This window comes from Saimiri boliviensis, chromosome 12, assembly GCF_048565385.1.
Source record: "Saimiri boliviensis isolate mSaiBol1 chromosome 12, mSaiBol1.pri, whole genome shotgun sequence".
In the NCBI taxonomy this organism is placed as follows: Eukaryota; Metazoa; Chordata; class Mammalia; order Primates; family Cebidae; genus Saimiri; species Saimiri boliviensis.
The window spans coordinates 52,330,657-52,351,695 of NC_133460.1; the positions used below are offsets into that span (position 1 = coordinate 52,330,657).

The 21,039-nt window shown below is 41.3% G+C and overlaps 1 protein-coding gene and 1 non-coding gene across 5 annotated transcripts; one reads left to right on the top strand and one right to left on the bottom strand.

The window, feature by feature from the left end:
* The first annotated feature begins 897 nt into the window (after nt 1-897).
* NUDT13 (nudix hydrolase 13) lies at nt 898-19,681 on the top strand. Of its 4 annotated transcripts, none has more exons than XM_074382394.1 (9): nt 898-992; nt 1,909-2,000; nt 7,081-7,220; nt 9,517-9,651; nt 11,929-12,077; nt 13,122-13,247; nt 13,399-13,510; nt 14,677-14,831; nt 16,589-19,681. In XM_074382394.1, exons 2-9 carry the CDS (start codon nt 1,918-1,920, stop codon nt 16,787-16,789), a joined length of 1,101 nt encoding a protein of 366 aa, XP_074238495.1. In that variant the 5' UTR covers nt 898-992; nt 1,909-1,917; the 3' UTR covers nt 16,790-19,681. The 4 variants fall into 4 exon arrangements, with proteins under 4 accessions (XP_074238495.1, XP_039334203.1, XP_039334205.1 ...); XM_039478269.2 differs by having other exon boundaries at nt 11,929-12,035; XM_039478271.2 differs by lacking the exon at nt 14,677-14,831 and having other exon boundaries at nt 11,929-12,035; nt 16,589-16,737.
* On the bottom strand, nt 14,089-14,217 carry LOC120367482 (small nucleolar RNA SNORA11). Its single transcript, XR_005581860.1, has one exon. It is a non-coding gene; the product is annotated as a small nucleolar RNA SNORA11 (small nucleolar RNA).
* Nucleotides 19,682-21,039: the final 1,358 nt, after the last annotated feature.

Consider the following 21,039-nt stretch of genomic DNA (forward strand, 5'->3'; position numbering starts at 1 on the left):
GGCGCATTGGGTACTGATTAAATATATGTTGAATGAGTGGACTTCAAAAGTGTCTTCTCTTGGCTGGGCATGGTGTCTCACACCTGTAATCCCACCATTTTGGGAGGCTGAGGCAAGTGGATCACTGGAGATCAGAAGTTCAAGACAGCCTGGCCAACATGGTGAAACCCAGCTCTACTAAAAATACAAAAATTAGCCAGATGTGGTGGCGCATGCCTGTAATCCCAGCTACTCATGAGGCTGAGGCAGAACTGCTTGAACCCCAGAGGAGTTTTCAGTGAGCCAAGATTGTGCCACTGCTCTCCAGCCTGAGCGACAGTGACTCTATCTCAAAAAAAAAAAAAAAAAAAAAAAAGTGTCTTATCTCATAGGGAAGGAACTTTAGTAGCACAATGAGAAGAGAGCAGCACCAAAGTATCTCTGTTAGGAGGCTGCTTCCAGTCAAACGGAATGCTCTTCCTCTGGTCAAGAAATGAATCCTACCATAAGCTCAAACAAATCTATACAGATTCCTATCCTTTTAAATTGGAAAAATTCCATGAAATTTTAGAGCTAGTTCTAAAGTGTGCAGACAGAGATAACTAGAGATACAGAAAGGCTGAAAGGTATCTGATTCCCACCCCTACTTCATCCCAACCCCAGCCTCGTTATGCCTTCTGCGTATGAGAGTGGATTTAATGACTTTATCTTTTTTAATTAAAAAATGGATATAATGCTATCGAATTTCTCCAAGGATACAGTACTTCTCTTGGTAATAAGATCTTAGAGGATCATGCTTTTGACAATCATGGTTAACTTGCAGTCGGAGAACACAGCAGCGGGCATGGGAACTGAACTACAATTCCCAGAGTGCATCTCTAAGAGGATTCTGGGAAGTGTGGCAGAAGCAGCAATGATCTCTCCGGGGAAAGGAAGCCATTGAACGTGAACCTTTGGCGTTTCCTTCCTGCTGATTCCTGAGGACTAGGAAGGTGCCCTGAAAATAATTCAGAGTAAGTGCAGTGAAACAGAAACCTGCTCAGTTTCTAAGTGCAAGAAGGACTTCGCGGGGAGGCATGATCAGAACTTGAAAAAAGGTCTTGGTAACAGCACTTTACCACTTTTGTTTAATCTCTTCCTTGTTGCAGAAACCAGGGTTATGACCATAGTTTTGCCTAACAACTGTAGAGCTATCTCAGTAACCACAGCTAATAATTTTCTGATACTTTTTTTGAGACTCATTTAAAAATGGAACTTGCTAACTTCTCACATTGTGCCTAAATATTTATTTATTTTTGAGACAGGGTGTTGCTCTGTCGCCCTGGCTTGTAGTACAGTGCCACGATCTCGGCTCACTGCAACTTTTGCCTCCTGGGTTCAGCTGATTCTCATGCCTTAGCCTCCTGAGCAGCTGGGATTACAGGTGCCTGCCACGACACTCGGCAAATTTTTGTATTTTTTTTTTGTTGTTGTTGTTAATTTTTGTATTTTTAGTACAGACGGGTTTGACCATGTTGGTCAGTCTGATCTGGAACTCCTGACCTCAAGTGATCTGCCCACCTCGACCACCCAAAGTGCTGGGATTACAGGCATAAGCCACCTGTCTTAATTTTTGAGTTAAGGGAGGAAAAATAATTTTTTAGAAAGCAAACTGTAAAGCAGGTCAGTGAGACCTTCAAAGCTGTATTCCTGTGGTTCCTCAGTTTTCCATATTTCCCCATCCCGAGGAGGTCCACAGTCATAGAGAAATGGACTCTCAAAACAGCTCTCTTAAATACTAGGGAACCTGGCCTCTTCTCAGTGGAAGTAACCACAGTTGACTCCTGATGAACTTGTCTTTCCCATCCTGGCTTAAAATATAACCCTCTTGGCAATTCATTACTTTAAATTTCATATTATGACTTTTTTTAAACTCCTTTTTTTTCTAAGGACCTGACAATGTCCCTGTATTGTGGAATAGCTTTCAAGAGAAAATTTTTTTGGTGCTACAGGCTGCTGTCAACCTATGTTACTAAGACACGGTGAGTTTTGACCAACCTGAGCTCTGATTATTCTGTTTGGCCCATTAAATTATTGTGATATTATAATTTTATATATATATATATATATAAATTAGGTTTATGATTATTATTATATATTCTTCCATGATTCCTGGCTCATAACTCCCATGGCCCTTATTACAGTCTTTTGTTATAATGTGGGACACTTTAGACCTCAGGGGCAAGCCTCAGGAAACAAAATCTCTTTTACCTTCTCCTGTCCTCCTTTTACCTGCCCACGGCAGGGCTCTAACCTGACTGTGGGTCCAAAGACCCTCATTCCAGAGGGGGTCATGCCCCATACTCTGGAGGAAGGAAGGCTGCACAGAGAGGCCAAGAAGAACCTGAACAGAGAGGCCAAGAAGAACCTGAACAGACAGGCCTTGCTGGGTTTTCTGTCAGTCTGTTAGTATGAACTCATAACCATTTTGTCCAATCACATTTCTACATGGTTATCAATCATGCCTTTTCAATGAAGCTTCCAGAAAACCCCAAAAGGACGGGGTTCAGAGAGCCTCTGGATAGCTGAACACATGGAGATTCCTGGAGGGTGGCACACCCAGGTAGGCATGGAAGCTCTGCACCCTCCCCACACATATCTGACCCAAATGCATCTCTTCATTTGTGTCCTTTGTAATATCCTTTATAATAAACCAGTAAACATTAAAACATTATTTTTTTTTTTTAGAGAGGGAGTCTCACTCTGTCACTCAGGCTGAAGTGCAGTGGTACAATCTTGGCTTACTGCAACCTTGATCTCCTGGGCTCAAGTGATCCTCCCATCTCAGACCCCCAAGTAGCTGGGACTATAGGCACATGCCACAATGCCTGGCTAATTTTTGTGTTTTTGTGTAGAGACAGGCTTTTGCCATTGTTGCCCAGGCTGGTCTGATCTCCTGAGCTCAGGTAATCCACCTGCCTTGGCCTCCCAAAGTGTTGGGATTACAGGCGTAAGCGACCGCACCCAGCTGAAAAATTTTAAACAAACTGAATATCCAATAATATCTAAAATAGCTCACACACTTGAATATAAGTTCTATTAAGATCAGACTTTGTCTTTCCACTGTGGTATACCTACTTCATAAAACAATGCCTGGCATATGGTAGGCACTAAAGTATTGAATGAATGAACAGTAAGAGAGAAATTAAGTAAATTAAGGTACTATAATAGAATAATAAACATGTTAAAACTATATTGTTCTATACCTGTTACTTCAGATTAAAAAAACTGTATCGAATAATATTTCATGACGTTTCTTGTTAATAAGGTAGATAACTCCAAACCCTCCCCCCAAGAACTAAACTTCAGTGAAAGGTAGAGTTGGAAAAAAAAAATCTACAATAGCATATGAAGATGATGAAGACTTTTTTGTCTCAACCTGGAGAAACCTGAAATCTGTGAATCTGAAATCAGTAGCCTGCTTTCATACAGTTTTGAGGGTTAAATTTATACCACCTGTGTGGTATGGTCCTAGAACCCTTAACCTAAGAAATAATAATAATTTTTTTTTTTTTTTTGAGACAGGATCTTGCTCTGTCACCCAGGCTGGAATGCAGTGGTGTTATCATAGCTCACTGCAGCCTCAACCTCCCGGGCTGAAGCAATTTCCCACCAAGTAGCTAGGATCACATGCCTAGCTACTTGTGCACCACCATGCCTGGCTGATTTATTTATTTATTTATTTGTAAAGATAGGGTCTTGCTTTGTTGCCCAGGCTGGTCTCAAAACTCCTGGGCTCAAGCAGTCCTCCTGCCTCTACCTCCCAAAGTGCCGGGATTATAGGCATGAGCCACCATGCCCAGCCTAAGAAATGAATTTAAGTAGTAATCTTGGACTGAAAATACCCTTGGGGCACCATGTAAATACAAATATAAAACTTCATATAGGAAGTGTATACTTACAACCAGTGATTCCTACATATAAAGCCCTACTAAGTATGAGTGCCCAGTCCAAAATTTAGAGGCACATAAAGGCTGGGTGCAGTGGCTCATGCCTGTAATCCCAATACTTTGGGAGGCCAAGGCAGGCAGATCACTTGAGGTCAGGAGTTCAAGACCAGCCTGGCCAACAGGGTGAAACCCTGTCTCTACTAAAAATACAAAAATTAGCCAGGCATGGTGACGTGCACCTGTAGTCTCAGCTACTCAGGAGGCTGAGGTGGGAGAGTTGCTTTAACCTGGGAGGTGGAGTTTGCAATGAGCTGAGATCGTGCCACTGCACTCCAGCCTGATAGAGTGTCTCAAAGAAAAACAAAAATTAGAGGCACATTAACATATAATCCTATATGAACAGGAGTGAACAAACAACAAAATTGTGATACTTGTTTCAGATATTGTTGGACATTTAGTTCACAGGTGTCCCCAAACTTTTTACACAGGGGGCCAGTTCACTGTCCCTCAGACCGTTGGAGGGCCGCCACATACTGTGCTCCTCTCACTGACCACCAGTGAAAGAGGTGACCCTTCCTGAAGTGCGGCGGGGGGGCCGGATAAATGGCCTCAAGGGGCCACATGCGGCCCGCAGGCCGTAGTTTGGGGACGCCTGCCTTAAACAGACTACAAAAATAATAATAAAATTATTGAATAGAGTCTAAAAGTTAAGTATGTTAAAGTGATTAAATAAATATATTTAAGAATGAATAAAAATGAGGCTGGGTGGGGTGGCTCACACCTGTAATCCCAGCATTTTGGGACGCTGAGACCGGTGGATCACCTGAGGTCAGGAGTTTGAGACCAGCTTGGCCAACATGGTGAAACCCCATCTCTATTAAAAATACAAAAATTAGCCCGGCGTGGTGGCGGATGCCTGTGATCTCAGCTACCTGGGAAGCTGAGGCAGGAGAATCACTTGAACCCAGGAGGCAGAAGTCGCAGTGCGCTGAGATCGTGCACTCTGGCCTGGACAAGAGCGAAACTGTGTCTCGGGAAAAAAAAAAAGAGAGAGAGAGAGCGAGAGAGAGAGAAAATAAAAGTGTATCAATAAAGAATACAATGTGAAAATGTTTCCATATGTTTAAGAAAAAAGACTACAAATTAGTAGATTTGATGGATTCTAACTATAATTATATATGTATTGATGTATAATATTAATTGTTTAGAAAATTGCAAAGTGTAAACAGTGCTGTCATCCCTGAGTAGTGGGATTATCTTTTCAAAAAATTGACAACTGTATATTCTGATTATTAAAGAATAACTTTTTTACTATTAAAATAAGAAATGTGTTTTAAAATAATCTAAATATTTTCAGCTTTGATAATCTTAGCAATTTCTGTGCTATTATAACTGAAAAGAGAAAATGAATTTTTAAAAATAAGAGTTCCCGATCCAGAGGAGTGTAAGGAACTTTTGGATCTCAATTCCAGTTCCAGTGAGGCCCTGGGTCTAAGACCTGAACCTGGGTGTTTTGCTTTTTAGGGTCATTAGGGCAAGTACAGTTTGTACCACTCTTTCTGGGCTTTTACGAAGGCAGCAGTGTTTGTTCTATTGTTTATATTTGGTAACTTCTGAGTGGCACATGTCTCTCTTTGACATACATTGAGTCTCTGCCCCAGGAGGCTATAGTCACTCATAATAAGTTTAAAAATATCATGAGTCTTAAAAGATCAGGTTTCTTTTGTCTTTGATTTATAAAGAGCTCATTGTAACCCCTTGTATCATACTATCAGAATAGGTTCTGAGAGATACCACTGGAGTGCATTTGTCTTTTTGCTTTTTATTTTCATGCTGAGCCAACTTTGCCTACCAGTATTACAAGAGTTCCCAGATCCCACAGGAAATATGTGCAAACTGTTTTTCCCACTTGACAAAAGCAGCAAAAAAGTTTTTACCTGAGAGTCTGTTTTAGGGCTTGGGACATGCAAAAATGGTTAACCCTAAGGTCCCAGGAGAATCTGCATTCTGTCCCTGCTGATCACAAGGGAGAGACTCAGCCCACCCTTAACGAAGGTACTGGAAAAGCCTAGTACTTACCCCATTACTATTGCCTCTTTTTGAGAAATGAAGAATGTTCATTTCAAAAGGGAGGATGTTCCCTTTTTCCCCATTTTCATTTTGGCTACTAAAAATACTATGGCTTGGTGCAGTGGCACATGTCTGTAATCCCAGCACTTTGGGAAGCCGAGGGCCGATCACTTGAGGTCAGGAGTTCGAGACCAACCTGGCCAACATGATGAAACCCCATCTCTACTAAAATACAAAAATGAGCTGGGCATGGTACAGCATGCCTGTAATCCCAGCTACTCAGGAGGCTGAGGCATGAGAATTGCCTGAACCTGGGAGGTAGAAGTGCCACTGCACTACAGCCTGAGTGGCAGAGAAAGACTCCATCTCAAAAAAAGAAAAGAAAAGAAAAGAAATACTATCCTTATTAAATAGGTTAAGAAGTATAGTTTCATCAATGCCCCCATTGATAGTGATAAGGAGCTAACGATATCTACTTTGGGATCTAGGTATTTGAAGTAAGGGTATGTTGAAGGTAAAATTTGTTCTTTATCTTCCCTAGATTGAATGAGGGTCACTGAAGATAGTATTTGCTCTTTACCTGCTGTGTAAAAGTCTGTTCCCATCTCTAGGTATTTTGTGGTTGATGTTTTATCACTGTACTTGTTTTCCTTTCACTCCACTGCATGTAAATTTCTGCCTCACAGTGTAATATTGGCAGAGCACCTTGAAGTTCAATTCAGCAAATATTTATTACCCTTGAAGTTTAATTCAATAAATATTTATTCAATCGAGCCATTTGATATGCTAACTACAGAGATACACAGCTGGGTAAAGCATACGTTCCCCTTAAGGTAATCATAGTCTCTCAGAGGAGAGAGACAAATGAACAAATAAACCAGTATTGCCACCACAGAAGTATGGGCGAGGTACGCAGTAAGACAAAAGAGAGAATGATTACCTATAGCCGCCTCAAATCCTTTTTGGAGCAAATTAGGCTGCAAATAAATAAAGGGAAATGACCATGGTAGGAGAGGGATGCAGCAGCAGCATTCTCAAAGATGAATGCTATACATGTAACTAAGTGTGGTTTTGTAATGGTTTGATTATTTCCCAAATACAGGTATTTATTTGAACTGAAGGAAGACGATGATGCATGTAAAAAAGCCCAGCAAACAGGAGCATTTTACCTCTTTCATGGTCTGGCTCCTCTGCTTCAGACTTCAGCACATCAATATGCGGCCCCCCAGCATAGCCTATTAGGTAAGTCCAGAGTAAGCCAGTGGAGTTGACCGGCCTATGTCCACTAAGCAGAATTCACTCCATAATGAATTCTAAGAAAGAACCTTGGAGGGTGGGGAGTTGGGGAGAGATAGCATGGGGAGAAATGCCAGATAGAGGTGATGGGGAAGAAGGCAGCAAATCACACTGCCACATGTGTACCTATGCAACAATCTTGCATGTTCTTCACATGTACCCCAAATCCTAAAATGCAATAAAATAAAATAAAATAAAAAGAAAGATCCTTGAATTTTGGAGTCTAGATTTTTCAAAAAGCTTTTTTTTTTTTTTTTTTTTTTTTTTTTTTTTTTTGAGACGGAGTTTCGCTCTTGTTACCCAGGCTGGAGTGCAATGGCGCGATCTCGGCTCACCGCAACCTCCGCCTCCTGGGTTCAGGCAATTCTCCTGCCTCAGCCTCCAGAGTAGCTGGGATTACAGGCACGCGCCACCATGCCCAGCTAATTTTTTGTATTTTTAGTAGAGACAGGGTTTCACCATGTTGACCAGGATGGTCTCGATCTCTCGACCTCATGATCCACCCGCCTCGGCCTCCCAAAGTGCTGGGATTACAGGCTTGAGCCACCGCGCCCGGCCTCAAAAAGCTTTTGAGTCTCATGCTTGTATAACTGCTTCTGCCAACTAATAATTTATTGTATGAACTCTAGTTGTCCAGTCAAATATTATTTGGTGATGAAATGAACCACTAATGCCTTAAACCAGAGGTTGGCAAAACTGCTGTCCAAATTGTACCTGCTGCCTGTTTCATAAATTAATTTTTATTGGAACATAGCCATACTCATTCACTGACATATTGTCTATGGCTACTTTTGCACTACAATGCAGAGTTGTGACAGAGACCATATGACTCATGAAGCCTAAAATATTTAGTATTTCTTTCCAGAAAAACTTTGCCAATATTTGCCTTAGAGCAGTGAATTCCAGCCTTCATGGAGGTATACACTGTTACGCTAATTAAGACTTATATCATAACTTCTCTTTTACTAGAAGGGTCAAGATCAAAAGTGAATTAAAATGAATTTGCTTTTAGAACTCTTTTAGCATATATAACTAAAGATGTCTTAGCCACCGAGATTTGTTATTCAAAATTCAAACTTTGGCTGGGTTGGGTGGCTCATACCTATAATCCCAGCACTTTGAGAGGCTGAGGTGGGAGGACTGCTTGAGCCCAGGAGTTCAAAACCAGCCTGGGCAACATAATGAGACCCTATCTCTACTCAAAAACAAAAAATCAGTTGAGCCTGGTGGAGTGTCAAAAGCAGAAAACAAAATGTGAACTTTCAGTTTTATATGAGTCACTATACACTGACTAACTTCTGTATTGCCACTGAATTTCCTCCATAGATCGGATGTTGGAATACTTGGATAGGTAGTTTCTAGCAGTGCAGAAGAATCTGAGGACTCCATCAGAAGGCACTAAACATTATTTAGAGATTTAGCACTGTTAATATTGTATTATGGTTTTTTATACGTTATGTTGTTTTATGAACAAATAAATATGAGTCCTTCATAAACAAGTGTATAGGATTTCTCCCTACACAGCACTCATTTCTTAGAGATTGGCATCTCAGATGAGTATTCTACTGTACTTTGGTCCACAAAAGTAGCACATTCTGGAGGTTAATTATAGAACTGGATTGGTCTGTACCTTTTTATTTTTTTTTGAGACAGGATCTCTATTGCCCATGCTAAAGTACAGAGGTACAATCATAGCCCTCTGCAGCCTTGAACTCCTGGGCTCAAGAGATCCTCCCACCTTGGCCTCCCAAGTAGTGGGACTATGGGTGTTCACTTCACTGCACCCAGCTGATTTTATTTTTTTGTAGAGACGAGGTCTTGCTCTGTTGCCCAGGCTGGTCTCAAACTCCTGGCCTCAAGTGATCCTCCCCGCCCCCACCCTTGGTCTCTACCATTTTAAGTGTGATACTTATTATTTTTTTTCAATGCTTTAATAAGTTAACTGTCATGCATCTTACTAACTAGAGGATATTTTCCTTTCATGATACAGTCATAGAGTAATACAATGTTATACAAGAATTCCTTCTTTGGTCTAAAGTCCTCAGATTGCAAATGAGAAAACAGGTCTGGAGAGGTTAAATGGTTAGACCAAGGTTACATAGCTAATTAGCTGCAGGGCAGCAACTGGAAGCCAAGTATACCCACTTTAAGCTGAAGCAGATGATTTTCTATGAGTCTGATATGGCTGTAGTGATTTAACAGAAACGCCTGTATTTTTATTTTCTCCCTTCTCCTTTCTTAGAGTTGGAAAGGCTCTTGGGTAAATTTGGACAGGATGCACAAAGAATAGAAGATTCTGTGCTGATTGGATGCTCTGAGCAGCAGAAAGCATGGTTTGCTCTGGATCTAGGCCTGGATAACTCCTCTTCCATACTTGGTACATAACATTGTTCCTAATAGGTACTTGCCAGTGGTCTTCAGAATTTGAGATTTCACAGAATAGTAAAATTTCAAGGAAAATTTGGGAATACAAAAGGTTATCAACTTTTTTTTTTTAAAAAAGGACATTAAAAATACTGTCATCTACTATCATCATCATTTAAATGAAAATAAAGGATATTTTAATGCTTTCTAAGTTAGGTGGTGGGTACATGAATGTTTATTGTATTAGTCTTTGTACCATTATACATTTTGTTCATTTAGTTAGTTTTTGAGACAGCATCTTGCTCTGTTGCCCAGGCTGGAGTGCAGTGGCACAATCACAGCTTACTGCAGCCTTGACCTCCTGGGCTCAAGCGATTCTGAGTAGCCTTCTGAGTAGCTGGAACCACAGGCATGTGCTACCATGCCCAGCTAATTTTTTTTTTTTTTTTTTTTTTTTTTTTTGAGACAGAGTTTCGCTCTTGTTACCCAGGCTGAAGTGCAATGGCATGATCCCGGCTCACTGCAACCTCCACCTCCCAGGTTCAGGCAATTCTCCTGCCTCAGCCTCCTGAGTAGCTGGGATTACAGGCACCCGCTACCATGCCCAGCTAATGTTTTGTATTTTTAGTAGGGACAGGGTTTCACTATGTTGACCAGGATGGTCTGGATCTCTGGAGCTTGTGATCTGCCCGCCTCTGCCTCCCAAAGTGCTGGGATTACAGGGGTGAGCCACCGTGACTGGCGCCCAGCTAATTTTTAATTTAATTTTTTTTTTTTTTTTTTTTTTTAGACGGAGTTTCACTCTTGTTACCCAGGCTGGAGTGCAATGGCACAATCTCGGCTCACCGCAACCTCCGCCTCCTGGGTTCAGGCAATTCTCCTGCCTCAGCCTCCTGAGTAGCTGGGATTACAGGCACACGAGTAGCTGGGATTACAGGCACACGCCACCATGCCCAGCTTATTTTTTGTATTTTTAGTAGAGACGGGGTTTCACAATGTTGACCAGGATGGTCTCGATCTCTTGACCTCGTGATCCATCCGCCTCGGCCTCCCAAAGTGCTGGGATTACAGGCTTGAGCCACCGCGCCCTGCTTAATTTTTTTTTTCAAAGAGGTGGGGGTCTCCTTATGTTGCCTAGGTGGTCTCAAACTCCTGGCACAAGCAGTCCTTCCTTCCTCCTAAGTCTCCCAGAGTGCTAAGATTATAGGTATGAGCCACCACACCTGCCCTATACATTTTGTGTACTTCAGTATGCCATAAGAAATGTTAAAAAACGTATGACATCATTCTTATTTCTTTTATCGATACAGTTGAATAAAAAATGTTTCCGTAGAGTAGCTCTGGGTCCAGAAACCTGCAGTTGGGAACCACTTTGCTAATGGCTCATGGCTCCTATCAGGCTTTCCTTCTGTCTTTAACGGTCTAGGTGTAAATGTAGTGATGCTGGGATGAGGTTCAGATAGGAGCCATGAGGTCCTACTTCATCCCTTTTCCAAGGATAAGCTAATGCAAATGTTCTTGTTGCCCCAAAGATCTTGACAAATATTATATGCTAATGTTTCCCAAACTGTCCTGAATATAAGAATCACCTGGTGCTTGTTAAGACAAAAAATAGAGATTGCTGGGCCTCACTCCATGCCAGCTGGTTTAGAATCTCCAGGTAGGGGCTTGAGAATCTAGATTTTTAATTTTACTTTATAAATTTATTTGTTTATTTATTTTGAGACAGAGTCTTGCTCTCAAACCCAGGCTGGAATGCAGTGGCACGATCTCAATTCACTGCAAACTCTGCCTCTCAGTTTCAAGCGATTTTCCTGCCTCAGCCTCCCGAGTAGCTGGGATTACAGGTGCCCGCCACCACACTTGGCTGATTTTTGTGTTTTTAGTGGGATGGGGTTTCACCATGTTGGCCAGGCTGATCTCAAACTCCTGACTTCAAGTGACTCACCTGCCTTGGCCTCCCAAAATGCTGTGCTTGGCCTTTTATAAATTTTAGAGATGGGGTCTCGCTGGAGTGCAGTGGCTATTTACGGGTGTGATCATAGTGCACCGTATGTAGCCTGAAACTCCCAATGGCTTCAAGCCATCCTTCTGCCTCAGCCTCCTGAGTAGGTGGGACTACAGGCACATGCCACCACCTCCAGCTTAGAACCTGGATATTTTTTACTTTCTCCAGTTGAATCTTATAAGACAAGTTTGGGAAACACTGCTTTAACAGGATAGACTGGAGAGAGACCCTGAGGCAAAGTTTGTCATTTGTTTAATTTCATTATCTTTTCTAATTTTCTAGCCTCCTTACCCAAACCTGAAATGGAGACAGAGCTCAAGGGGTCTTTCATTGAGCTGAGAAAGGCTCTCTTTCAACTTAATGCAAAGGATGCCTCCTTGCTGTCCACGGTAGATTCTGATTTCTCATTCTGTAGGAAATTTAGTAAAGCAGTATGTATGGGCAAATCCATGTGTACATACACAAGGCTAGAGTGGTTTGATTTCGTCTTTTGCTAATTATAGTCCCTTCTACAAACACTGGCAGGACAATGTGCTGTAGGAAGATTGCTTAATCTTCCTTTTTTTGTCCTTGTTTTTGGCAGAACCACTGTCAAGGCCATTGTCTCCTAAGGACATGCAGATCTATGGCAACAGGATCTGTCAGCCACATAAACATTTTTAACAACCCACACGGCATGACATGTACAGTATCATGTTTTCCCTATGATAAATTATTTTACATTGCTTTAATGACTTGCCCTCGCAGCTTTAGATTTCACTTGCTAAAGTATTTTTATCGTGCCTTTAATTTAAAAAGAAACCTCTAAACATTTTTTAATTGCAAAAAATTTCAAATTTACTAGGGAGAAGAACATTTTGGAGTGTTCAACTATACTGGAATTGTCTTTAAGCTGGTTAATGAATACATGGGTGTTCGTTTTATTACTTTATATACTTCATATGTTTAAAATCATAATACATTTAAAAATATACTTTCTGGGGCCGGGCGTGGTGGCTCAAGCCTGTAATCCTAGCACTTTGGGAGGCCGAGGCGGGTGGATCACGAGGTCAAGAGATCGAGACCATCCTGGTCAACATGGTGAAACCCCGTCTCTACTAAAAATACAAAAAAATTAGCTGGGCATGGTGGCGCGTGCCTGTAATCCCAGCTACTCAGGAGGCTGAGGCAGGAGAATTGCCTGAACCCAGGAGGCGGAGGTTGTGGTGAGCAGAGATCGTGCCATTGCACTCCAGCCTGGGTAACAAGACCGAAACTCCGCCTCAAAAAAAAAATAATAATAATAATTTCTGATGCTAGAGGAAAATGTTCCGTTCGTTTCCTTGTCTTAAAATTTAAACAGTAACCATTTAAATTACGTGAGCTGGAAAGGGACTGGCATTTCTCTGAGTTGCTCCAGATACTAGGCCCAGTGCTGTTAAAGATGAGCCCCACATTCTCTCCAAATGAAACCAGGCCTATCTTTGTGTTCCTAGGCTCAAGCTCTTCTCCGCTGGCATGATGCTCATCAGTTCTGCAGCAGAAGTGGGCAGCCCACCAAGAAGAACGTGGCTGGCAGCAAGCGTGTGTGCCCTTCCAATAATATCATCTATTATCCACAGGTAAGCATTGCTGTAAGAGGACAGTAATCCAAGACTGTGCACTGCTCTGTCCTGGGGAAGGAAGCCTGTACAATTTCTTAATTATACATTGCTTTAGCCCATTGGCAGGCCCCAAAGTGCCAGCATCTCAGTTTCCATTCCCTTTTCCTAGGTGGCTCCTGTGGTGATCACTCTGGTGTCAGATGGGAACCGATGCCTGCTTGCCCGCCAAAGCTCCTTTCCCAAGGGAATGTATTCTGCCTTGGCAGGTTTTTGTGATATAGGTAAGGAGTTTAGAGGATATACAGGTGACACTGGAAGACATAAAGTCTTAATAGTAAGTGTTTCTCTTTCTTGTTGCTATAGTGCTTGGATTCCCAAGCACATTCTTTTCTATCATGTCAAGAAAACTGCTTTCTGGCTATATACATATATATATATATATATATATAATTTTTTTTTCTCCTTTCCTTTTTATTTGAGACAGAGGAGTCTCATCCTGTTGCTCAGGCTGGAGTGCAGAGGCACAATCATGGCTTACTGCAGCCTCAACTCTCTGGGCTCAAGCAATCCTCCCACCTCAGCTTCCCGAATAGCTAGGACTACAGGTACAGGCTACCATGCCTGGCTAAATTTTAAATTTTTCTGTAGAGATAGGTCTCACCATGTTGCCTAGGCCAGTCTTGAACTCCTGGCTTCAAGTGATCTGCCTGCCTTGACCTCCCAAAGTATTGGGATTACAGGTGTGAGCCACACTAATATTTTTTTAAGCAAATTTTCAAACATATGAGATTGTTGAAATAATTATATAGTGAACACCCATATCCCACTACCCAAATTCTGTACTTTTTTTTCCCTCTTCACATGTAGAGCATTTGTTTGTAGGGAGGCCACAAGTTTCATGGCTCTCATCGCAATGACTCCAGATTCCTGTTGGGTGTGTTATAGACAGAGGAGCCATTCTTCAGGCCCCCTGCTCTGAGCACACCTCTAGATTTCATGAATTTTTACTACACTTACTTTATCACATAGCTGCCCACCTATCTATTCATTAATAGATTGCAGATATTAGTATAGTTCTCCCTAATTATTTCAGCATACATAACATTAGCTAGAATTCAGTATTTATTTACAGGTTTTTTTTTCTTCTTCAGTCTATTGGGGTCAAATTTGCAAATGGTGAAAAGTGGATTTTTATGAAAGCTGAAGGCAGTAGTCCCTCCTGTCACCCTTACTTTGCATTATAAGTAACCTAGCAGGCTTAAGCACTGTGGTTCAACACACAACTCTGGACCTGATTCTTATTGTTGGAAAGATTTGGAGTTTTAGGACCCTCCTAAGAGCATTTCATTGAAACTTTGGAGCCAGTGTTTGGAACCTTTCTCAAATAGGCTGTCTGTATCACCCTTCCAGCTACAGCGCTGTCCTGAATTAATCTGAGTGCTTGTAGGTGAAAGTGTGGAAGAGACTGTCCGTCGAGAAGTTGCAGAAGAGGTGGGATTGGAGGTGGAAAGCCTGCAGTACTGTGCATCCCAGCACTGGCCCTTTCCTAATAGCTCACTCATGATTGCTTACCATGCAACTGTGAAACCAGGGCAGACAGAAGTAAGTTACTATGTTTCCCTTATGCTGTGATTATTTCTTTTGCTTCAACCAATCTACTCATCAGCAAGTACTTATTACATAATTGTCTAGTCCAGCATTGTCTAGATTATATAAAGATTTGTAAAATATGATTTAAGGCTGGGCATGGTGGCTCATGCCTATAATCTCAACATTTTGGGAGACTGATGTGGGCAGATAACTTGGGGTCAGGAGTTCAAGACTAGCCTGGCCAACATGGCAAAAACCCATCTCTACTAAAAATACAAAAATTAGCTGGGTGTGGTGGCGCATACCTGTAATCCTAGCTACTCAGGAGGCTGAGGCAAGAGAATCGCTTGCACCTGGGAGGCAGAGGTTGCAGTGAGCTGAGATCACCCTACTGCACTCCAGCCTAGGCTACAGGGCAAGACTCAAAATAAAATAAATAAATAAAATAAAATATCTCAAAAATAAATAAAATATGATTTATACCCTCAAGAAATTTGCAACCTAATAAAGGAAGCAAATAATCTCCATTCTCCCTTGCATATATGTCAATCATGAGACAATTTCTTTTCTTTCTTTCTTTCTTTTTTTTTTTTTTTGAGACGGAATCTCACTCTTGTCGCCCCAGGCTGAAGTGCAATGGCGCAACCTTGGCTCACTGCAACCCGCCTCCCAGATTCAAGCCATTCTCCTGCCTTAACCTCCCGAGTAGCTGGGATTACAGGCACCCACCACCATGCCTGGCAAATTTTTGTATTTTTAGTAGAGAGAGGGTTTCACCATGTTGGCCAGGCTGGTCTCAAACTCCTGACCTCAGGTGATCCTCCCACCTCAGCCTCCCAAAGTGCTGGGATTAGAGGCATGAGCCACTGTGCCTGGCTAGACATTGTCTTATCTAATCTCATCTTGCACTTCTGTAGCATCCCTGACAGATGGTCTTTGCCTGCCAAAGTCTAGCTATTGTATGTTTTGGTTTTTATAGAGTATCTAATCTATTTCAGCTTCCTGGGGATGAAACTTGCATTACTTTGTTTCTTGCAAAGATGAGACTGTACTTTTCATTATCATTAACCTTTATCCTTTACAAAAAAAAAAAAAAAAAAGAGTGGCCAGGCATAGTGGCTCACACCTGTAATCCCAGCACTTTGGGAAGCCGAGGTGGATGGATCTCCTGAGGTCAGGAGTTTGAGACTAGCCTGGCCAACATGGTGAAACCCAGTCTGTAATAAAAATAGAAACAAATTAGCCAGGTGTGGTGGCAGGTGCCTGTAATCCCCACTACCCGGGAGGCTGAGGCAGGAGAATCACCTGAACCCAGAAAAGTGGAGGTTGTAGTGAGCCAAGATGACGCCACTGCGCTTCAGCCTGGGCAACAAGAGTGAACCTGCATCGCAAAAAAAAAAAATAAAAAGTAATATTTGTATGTTCTTTTTTAATAGAAAAATTTATACAATCAATAGAGGCACAAGGAAAAATAGGTATTATTCATAATTTACCCTCAATGTTAACCACTCTTAATATTTTAGTATTTGTACTTCCAGGATTTATTTAACATATCTTTGTTTTACTATATTAAAAATTTATTTAATTCTCACCTCTTAATTATGCCTCTTTTGCTTCTGGGCAGTATCTAGAACTGACTTTTACCTAACCTGGAGATCCTAAGATTATCTCCTAAGATTGCTTAGTTCTGGAACCATTTTCTGACCTTTGGCCATAGTATTTTAAATTTTGTAGCTCCTGACCTTACATCCTTTTCTTATGTCTTTCAGATCCAGGTGAACTTGAGAGAACTAGAGACAGCTGCCTGGTTCAGTCATCATGAGGTAGCCACAGCCCTGAAGAGAAAGGGCCCTTATACTCAGAAAGAGAATGGGACTTTCCCATTTTGGCTGCCCCCTAAGTTAGCCATCTCCCACCAACTAATTAAGGAGTGGGTGGAAAAACAGACCTCTTCTTCCCTGCCTGCTTAGGCCAGATCAAGTCACTTGGATCTCTCCTTGGTATTCCTGAGGAACCAACTAGAGATCAGTTGACAAAGGAGAAGTGACAAAAGACTAGCTGCAGAAGGACCTCTGAAGGGCAAAGCAGAGGGTGAGCCTCCAGTAAGACACCTCTATCATCAGTGTTAATGGAAGAAATTCCTACTAATGGGCAATCCAAAAAGCCAGTGTGAGAAGAAAACTGATGAGCTGTCAACTGTCAAAATCAGGGTGAAGAGGGAAGCATTAGTTTGAATGTAGGCCCTCGTTCCAAGACCTTGGAAGCAAACATCTTCTGGCATATGGCTTGTTAATGCTTTGTTTACACTAACTGCCAAAATGTAAATTGGCAGTTGTTGTAAATTTGGTTAAAACTTTTATCTGGCCGGGCGCGGTGGCTCAAGCCTATAATCCCAGCACTTTGGGAGGCCGAGGCGGGTGGATCACGAGGTCAAGAGATGAAGACCATCCCGGTCAACATAGTGAAACCCCTTCTCTACTAAAAATACAAAAAATTAGCTGGGCATGGTGGCACGTGCCTGTAATCCTAGCTACTCAGGAGGCTGAGACAGGAGAATTGCCTGAACCCAGGAGGCGGAGGTTGCGGTGAGCCGAGATCGCGCCATTGCACTCCAGCCTGGGTAACAAGAGCGAAACTCTGTCTCAAAAAAAAAAAAAGAAAATAAAAACCTTTTATCTAAGTATTGAAAATATATTGCAAGTTTCAAGTCATTACTGAGTTACTTGTTACCCTTGCAGAATTAAGAAAAATAGCACAGTATAACATTTTAAAATTTATGTACAGGTACATTCTTGTACATGGTAGTTAAATAAATGTCATAATTAGGTCATTATTACTCAGAATACTTTACAATAAATCAGATGCCATGAGGCTCTGTTGAGGTAGTAGAATCCTAATGGGACTCCAGACAGTAAGTCTTTTTTTTTCTGTTTTCAGCTGTTACATAATCATTTGTGACCCAGGGAAACACTATCACTTTGCCATGCCTGTTTTCCTAAATGTAAAACAGTTGCTGGCATTTGCACATCCACGAAGTGTTGATTAACAAAGGGATTAGTGGAGATAAACAGATGCCAAACCTGACCTATTTCTTAAACTTTATGGAATAAACTAAATTTAGGATTTCTCATCATTCATATATGATGCCATAAGGGAGAAGAGTTTATCTGGGGAAAATAAAATAAATGTCCACACCTTTATTCTGATGTCTTTTTCTGTCCTATGGATAGAGAAAATTTTACAAGGTGAGAATTTGGGGGTAGGGGAGAGGATCCCTATTGGTGACAATTAAACATTTAAGACCAGGTTTCAAGTCAGTGGAACAACTGAAGCAATGTGCAGGAGAAATGTCAGAGGTCTTTGCTGAAAAGAGGAAATAATCATATTTTCAGAAGATTCTAGTCACTAATTTGTAATTAAAGACACAAGCTCCAGACCCTAAGGTTATTTACACATCAAAATCCCATAGGACTAAATCCCAAAGTCCCATAAGACTAAAGAGATTCTAGAAGTAGAAAAGTTGAAGCACGGAATTTCCTTTTGATCCCAAAACATCACTGCTCTCTCCATTGCCAGCAAACCATCATTGCTTCAGGGAAATCAAAGTGCCTTTATCAGGAAATGTTGAGGGATAATATGTTATGGGACCTGATTGTCTTGTTAGATTGGCAGCTTGCCTTTACCTGGGCTGACCCCAGCATGCAGAAGAGAAAAGCACTCGCAAAAGAGAGGTCCTGAGATTTCCTCATATCTTGCAGTTAGAAGAAAACAGTTCAGGGTCCATGTGTATTACCATCTCCCAATCTTTTCTATTGCTATGTGGGTGTGTTTGTGAGAACATGTGTACACATCCCCAATCTGAAAATACTGATAGAAAGGGGAGTGTGCGGAATTCCTGGTTATGAGTCTCCCAGACTTACCATGGAGTAACTGTTTGTTTTTTGATTAATGTGTTTTTGGAAAAGAAAAGATGAGAGTGGCTAACAGCAGGAGCTGCAACATTGAACTTTGCTTCTCAGTAGTGAGTGGGGAGAGAGCTTTGCTATAGAACCCCAAGGATATTTGAAAGCTGAGGCAGAAAAGGGCAGGCTTGGGATACTAAAAATGGCAGAAAAATAAAAGAAACTTTGGTACAGGGCCTACCTGACCTGAGAACATATATGTGGGCAATGAATTATGAAGGTGCTAAGGATAAATAGAACCCATCTGGGTGCATGATGCAGAATAGAAAAGCAAGTAAAATCTTGTAAGTCTGGCTGAAAGTCAACCCTGGTAACTGGAATTTAAAAAAAATTCATTTCTATTTTTGCCTGTCTTTTGCTCTTTCTCTATGCAATATTTAATCCTCAATGAAGAAAAACCTAATGTACCACAAGTGCAATGGGGGAAATCTTTTTCTCATAGTCAAGCTGGGACGGCATTCTGGATCCCATTTTTTTTTTTTTTTTTTTGAGACGGAGTTTCGCTCTTGTTACCCAGGCTGGAGTGCAATGGCGCGATCTCGGCTCACCGCAACCTCCGCCTCCTTGGTTCAGGCAATTCTCCTGCCTCAGCCTCCTGAGTAGCTGGGATTACAGGCATGCGCCACCATGCCCAGCTATTTTTTAGATTTTTAGTAGAGACAGGGTTTCACCACGTTGACCAGGATGGTCTCGATCTCCTGACCTCGTGATCCACCCGCCTCGGCCTCCCAAAGTGCTGGGATTACAGGCTTGAGCCACCGCGCCCGGCCCCCATTTTTTTTAAATAACATTTTTCATGTCAGGTCACATGTATCTGGACCCCATTTTTAACATGAGAAATGTAGCCTCACAACAAATAATAAAAATATATTTAAAATATTAAAATGTTATACAATATCATCTGATGTGTTACTTTTTTACTTCACTTGAACGAACACTGTTATAAAAATAAGAGAAAGGATTGGAGCGGAGTATGGTATATTTATCTATTTATCTATCTTTGAGACAGAGTTTTGCTGATTGCCCAGGCTGGAGTGCAATGGCACGATCTTGGTTCACTGCAACCTCTGCCTCCTGGGTTCATGCGATTCTCCTGCCTCAGCCTTCTGAGTAGCTAGGATTACAGGCGCCTGCCACCACACCCGGCTAATTTTCATATTTTTAGTAGAGATGGGGTTTCACCACGTTGGCCAGGCTGGTCTCAAACTCCTGACTCAGATGATCCACCAGCATTGGCCTCCCAAAGTGCTCGGGTTACAGGCATGTGCTACCATGTCTGGCCATATTTAATTTTTATTAGTTTTTGATAGTAAGTTCTCAAATGAGAACTCTACTACACCACTCTCCTAATTCCTCCCTAGGTCACTGGAGAGGGAAGAGTATGAAATTATTTCAATTGTTTTTACTGGGATAGGGTAAGGTATGGTAAGGGCATCTCTCTGCTGTATATAATAATAAAGAAAAATCCAAAAGACCTAGATTATAAAAACATGGTCAATATTGGAGCTATCTGTAGAGAAGACTTTCTTTCTCTTTTAATGGTGAATTTTATGATATATAGATAATACTTGATTTTGGAGGAATATGAGAATCATTTTAAGAGATAAGCATTTCATCTTAGCAATAAATATATCAGTTATATTAAATATCAAAACAATTAATTAAAAGAAGTATAGTATCAGGTATGAAATGTCCAAAATGGACAAATCCATAAAGACAGAAAGTAGACCAGTGGTTTCTAGGGGCTAGGAGTAGGAGGGAATAAGAGACTATTAGTAAGCATGGGGTTTCTAATATTCTAGAGTTAGATGGTGGTGTTAGCACAATTTTGTAAATATATTAAAAGCCACTGACTTGTAGAATTTAAAGGGTAAATTGTTTGGTATATAACCTATATTGAGATACAACCTGTTATTTAACAAGTAAATAAGTTCTATATCTTGGTTTAAGTACATACATGCAAAAAAATTCACTGACTGTACACTTAAGATTTGTGCACTTAACCATATGTATGATATGTCTCCCTAAAAAAATTGAAAAGAAAATGTGAATGATAATGGCCTTAATGCATTCATAAGGTCAGATTAAAAAAAAAGAAAAAGTGAATGATTTATCATATCCAAATTTGTCAACTTGAAATTTTAATCTGAGGATGAATAAAAGTAAGGGAGAAATTAAACATTTAGAATTACCCCAAGGCAGCCGGGCGCGGTGGCTCAAGCCTGTAATCCCAGCACTTTGGGAGGCTGAGGCGGGTG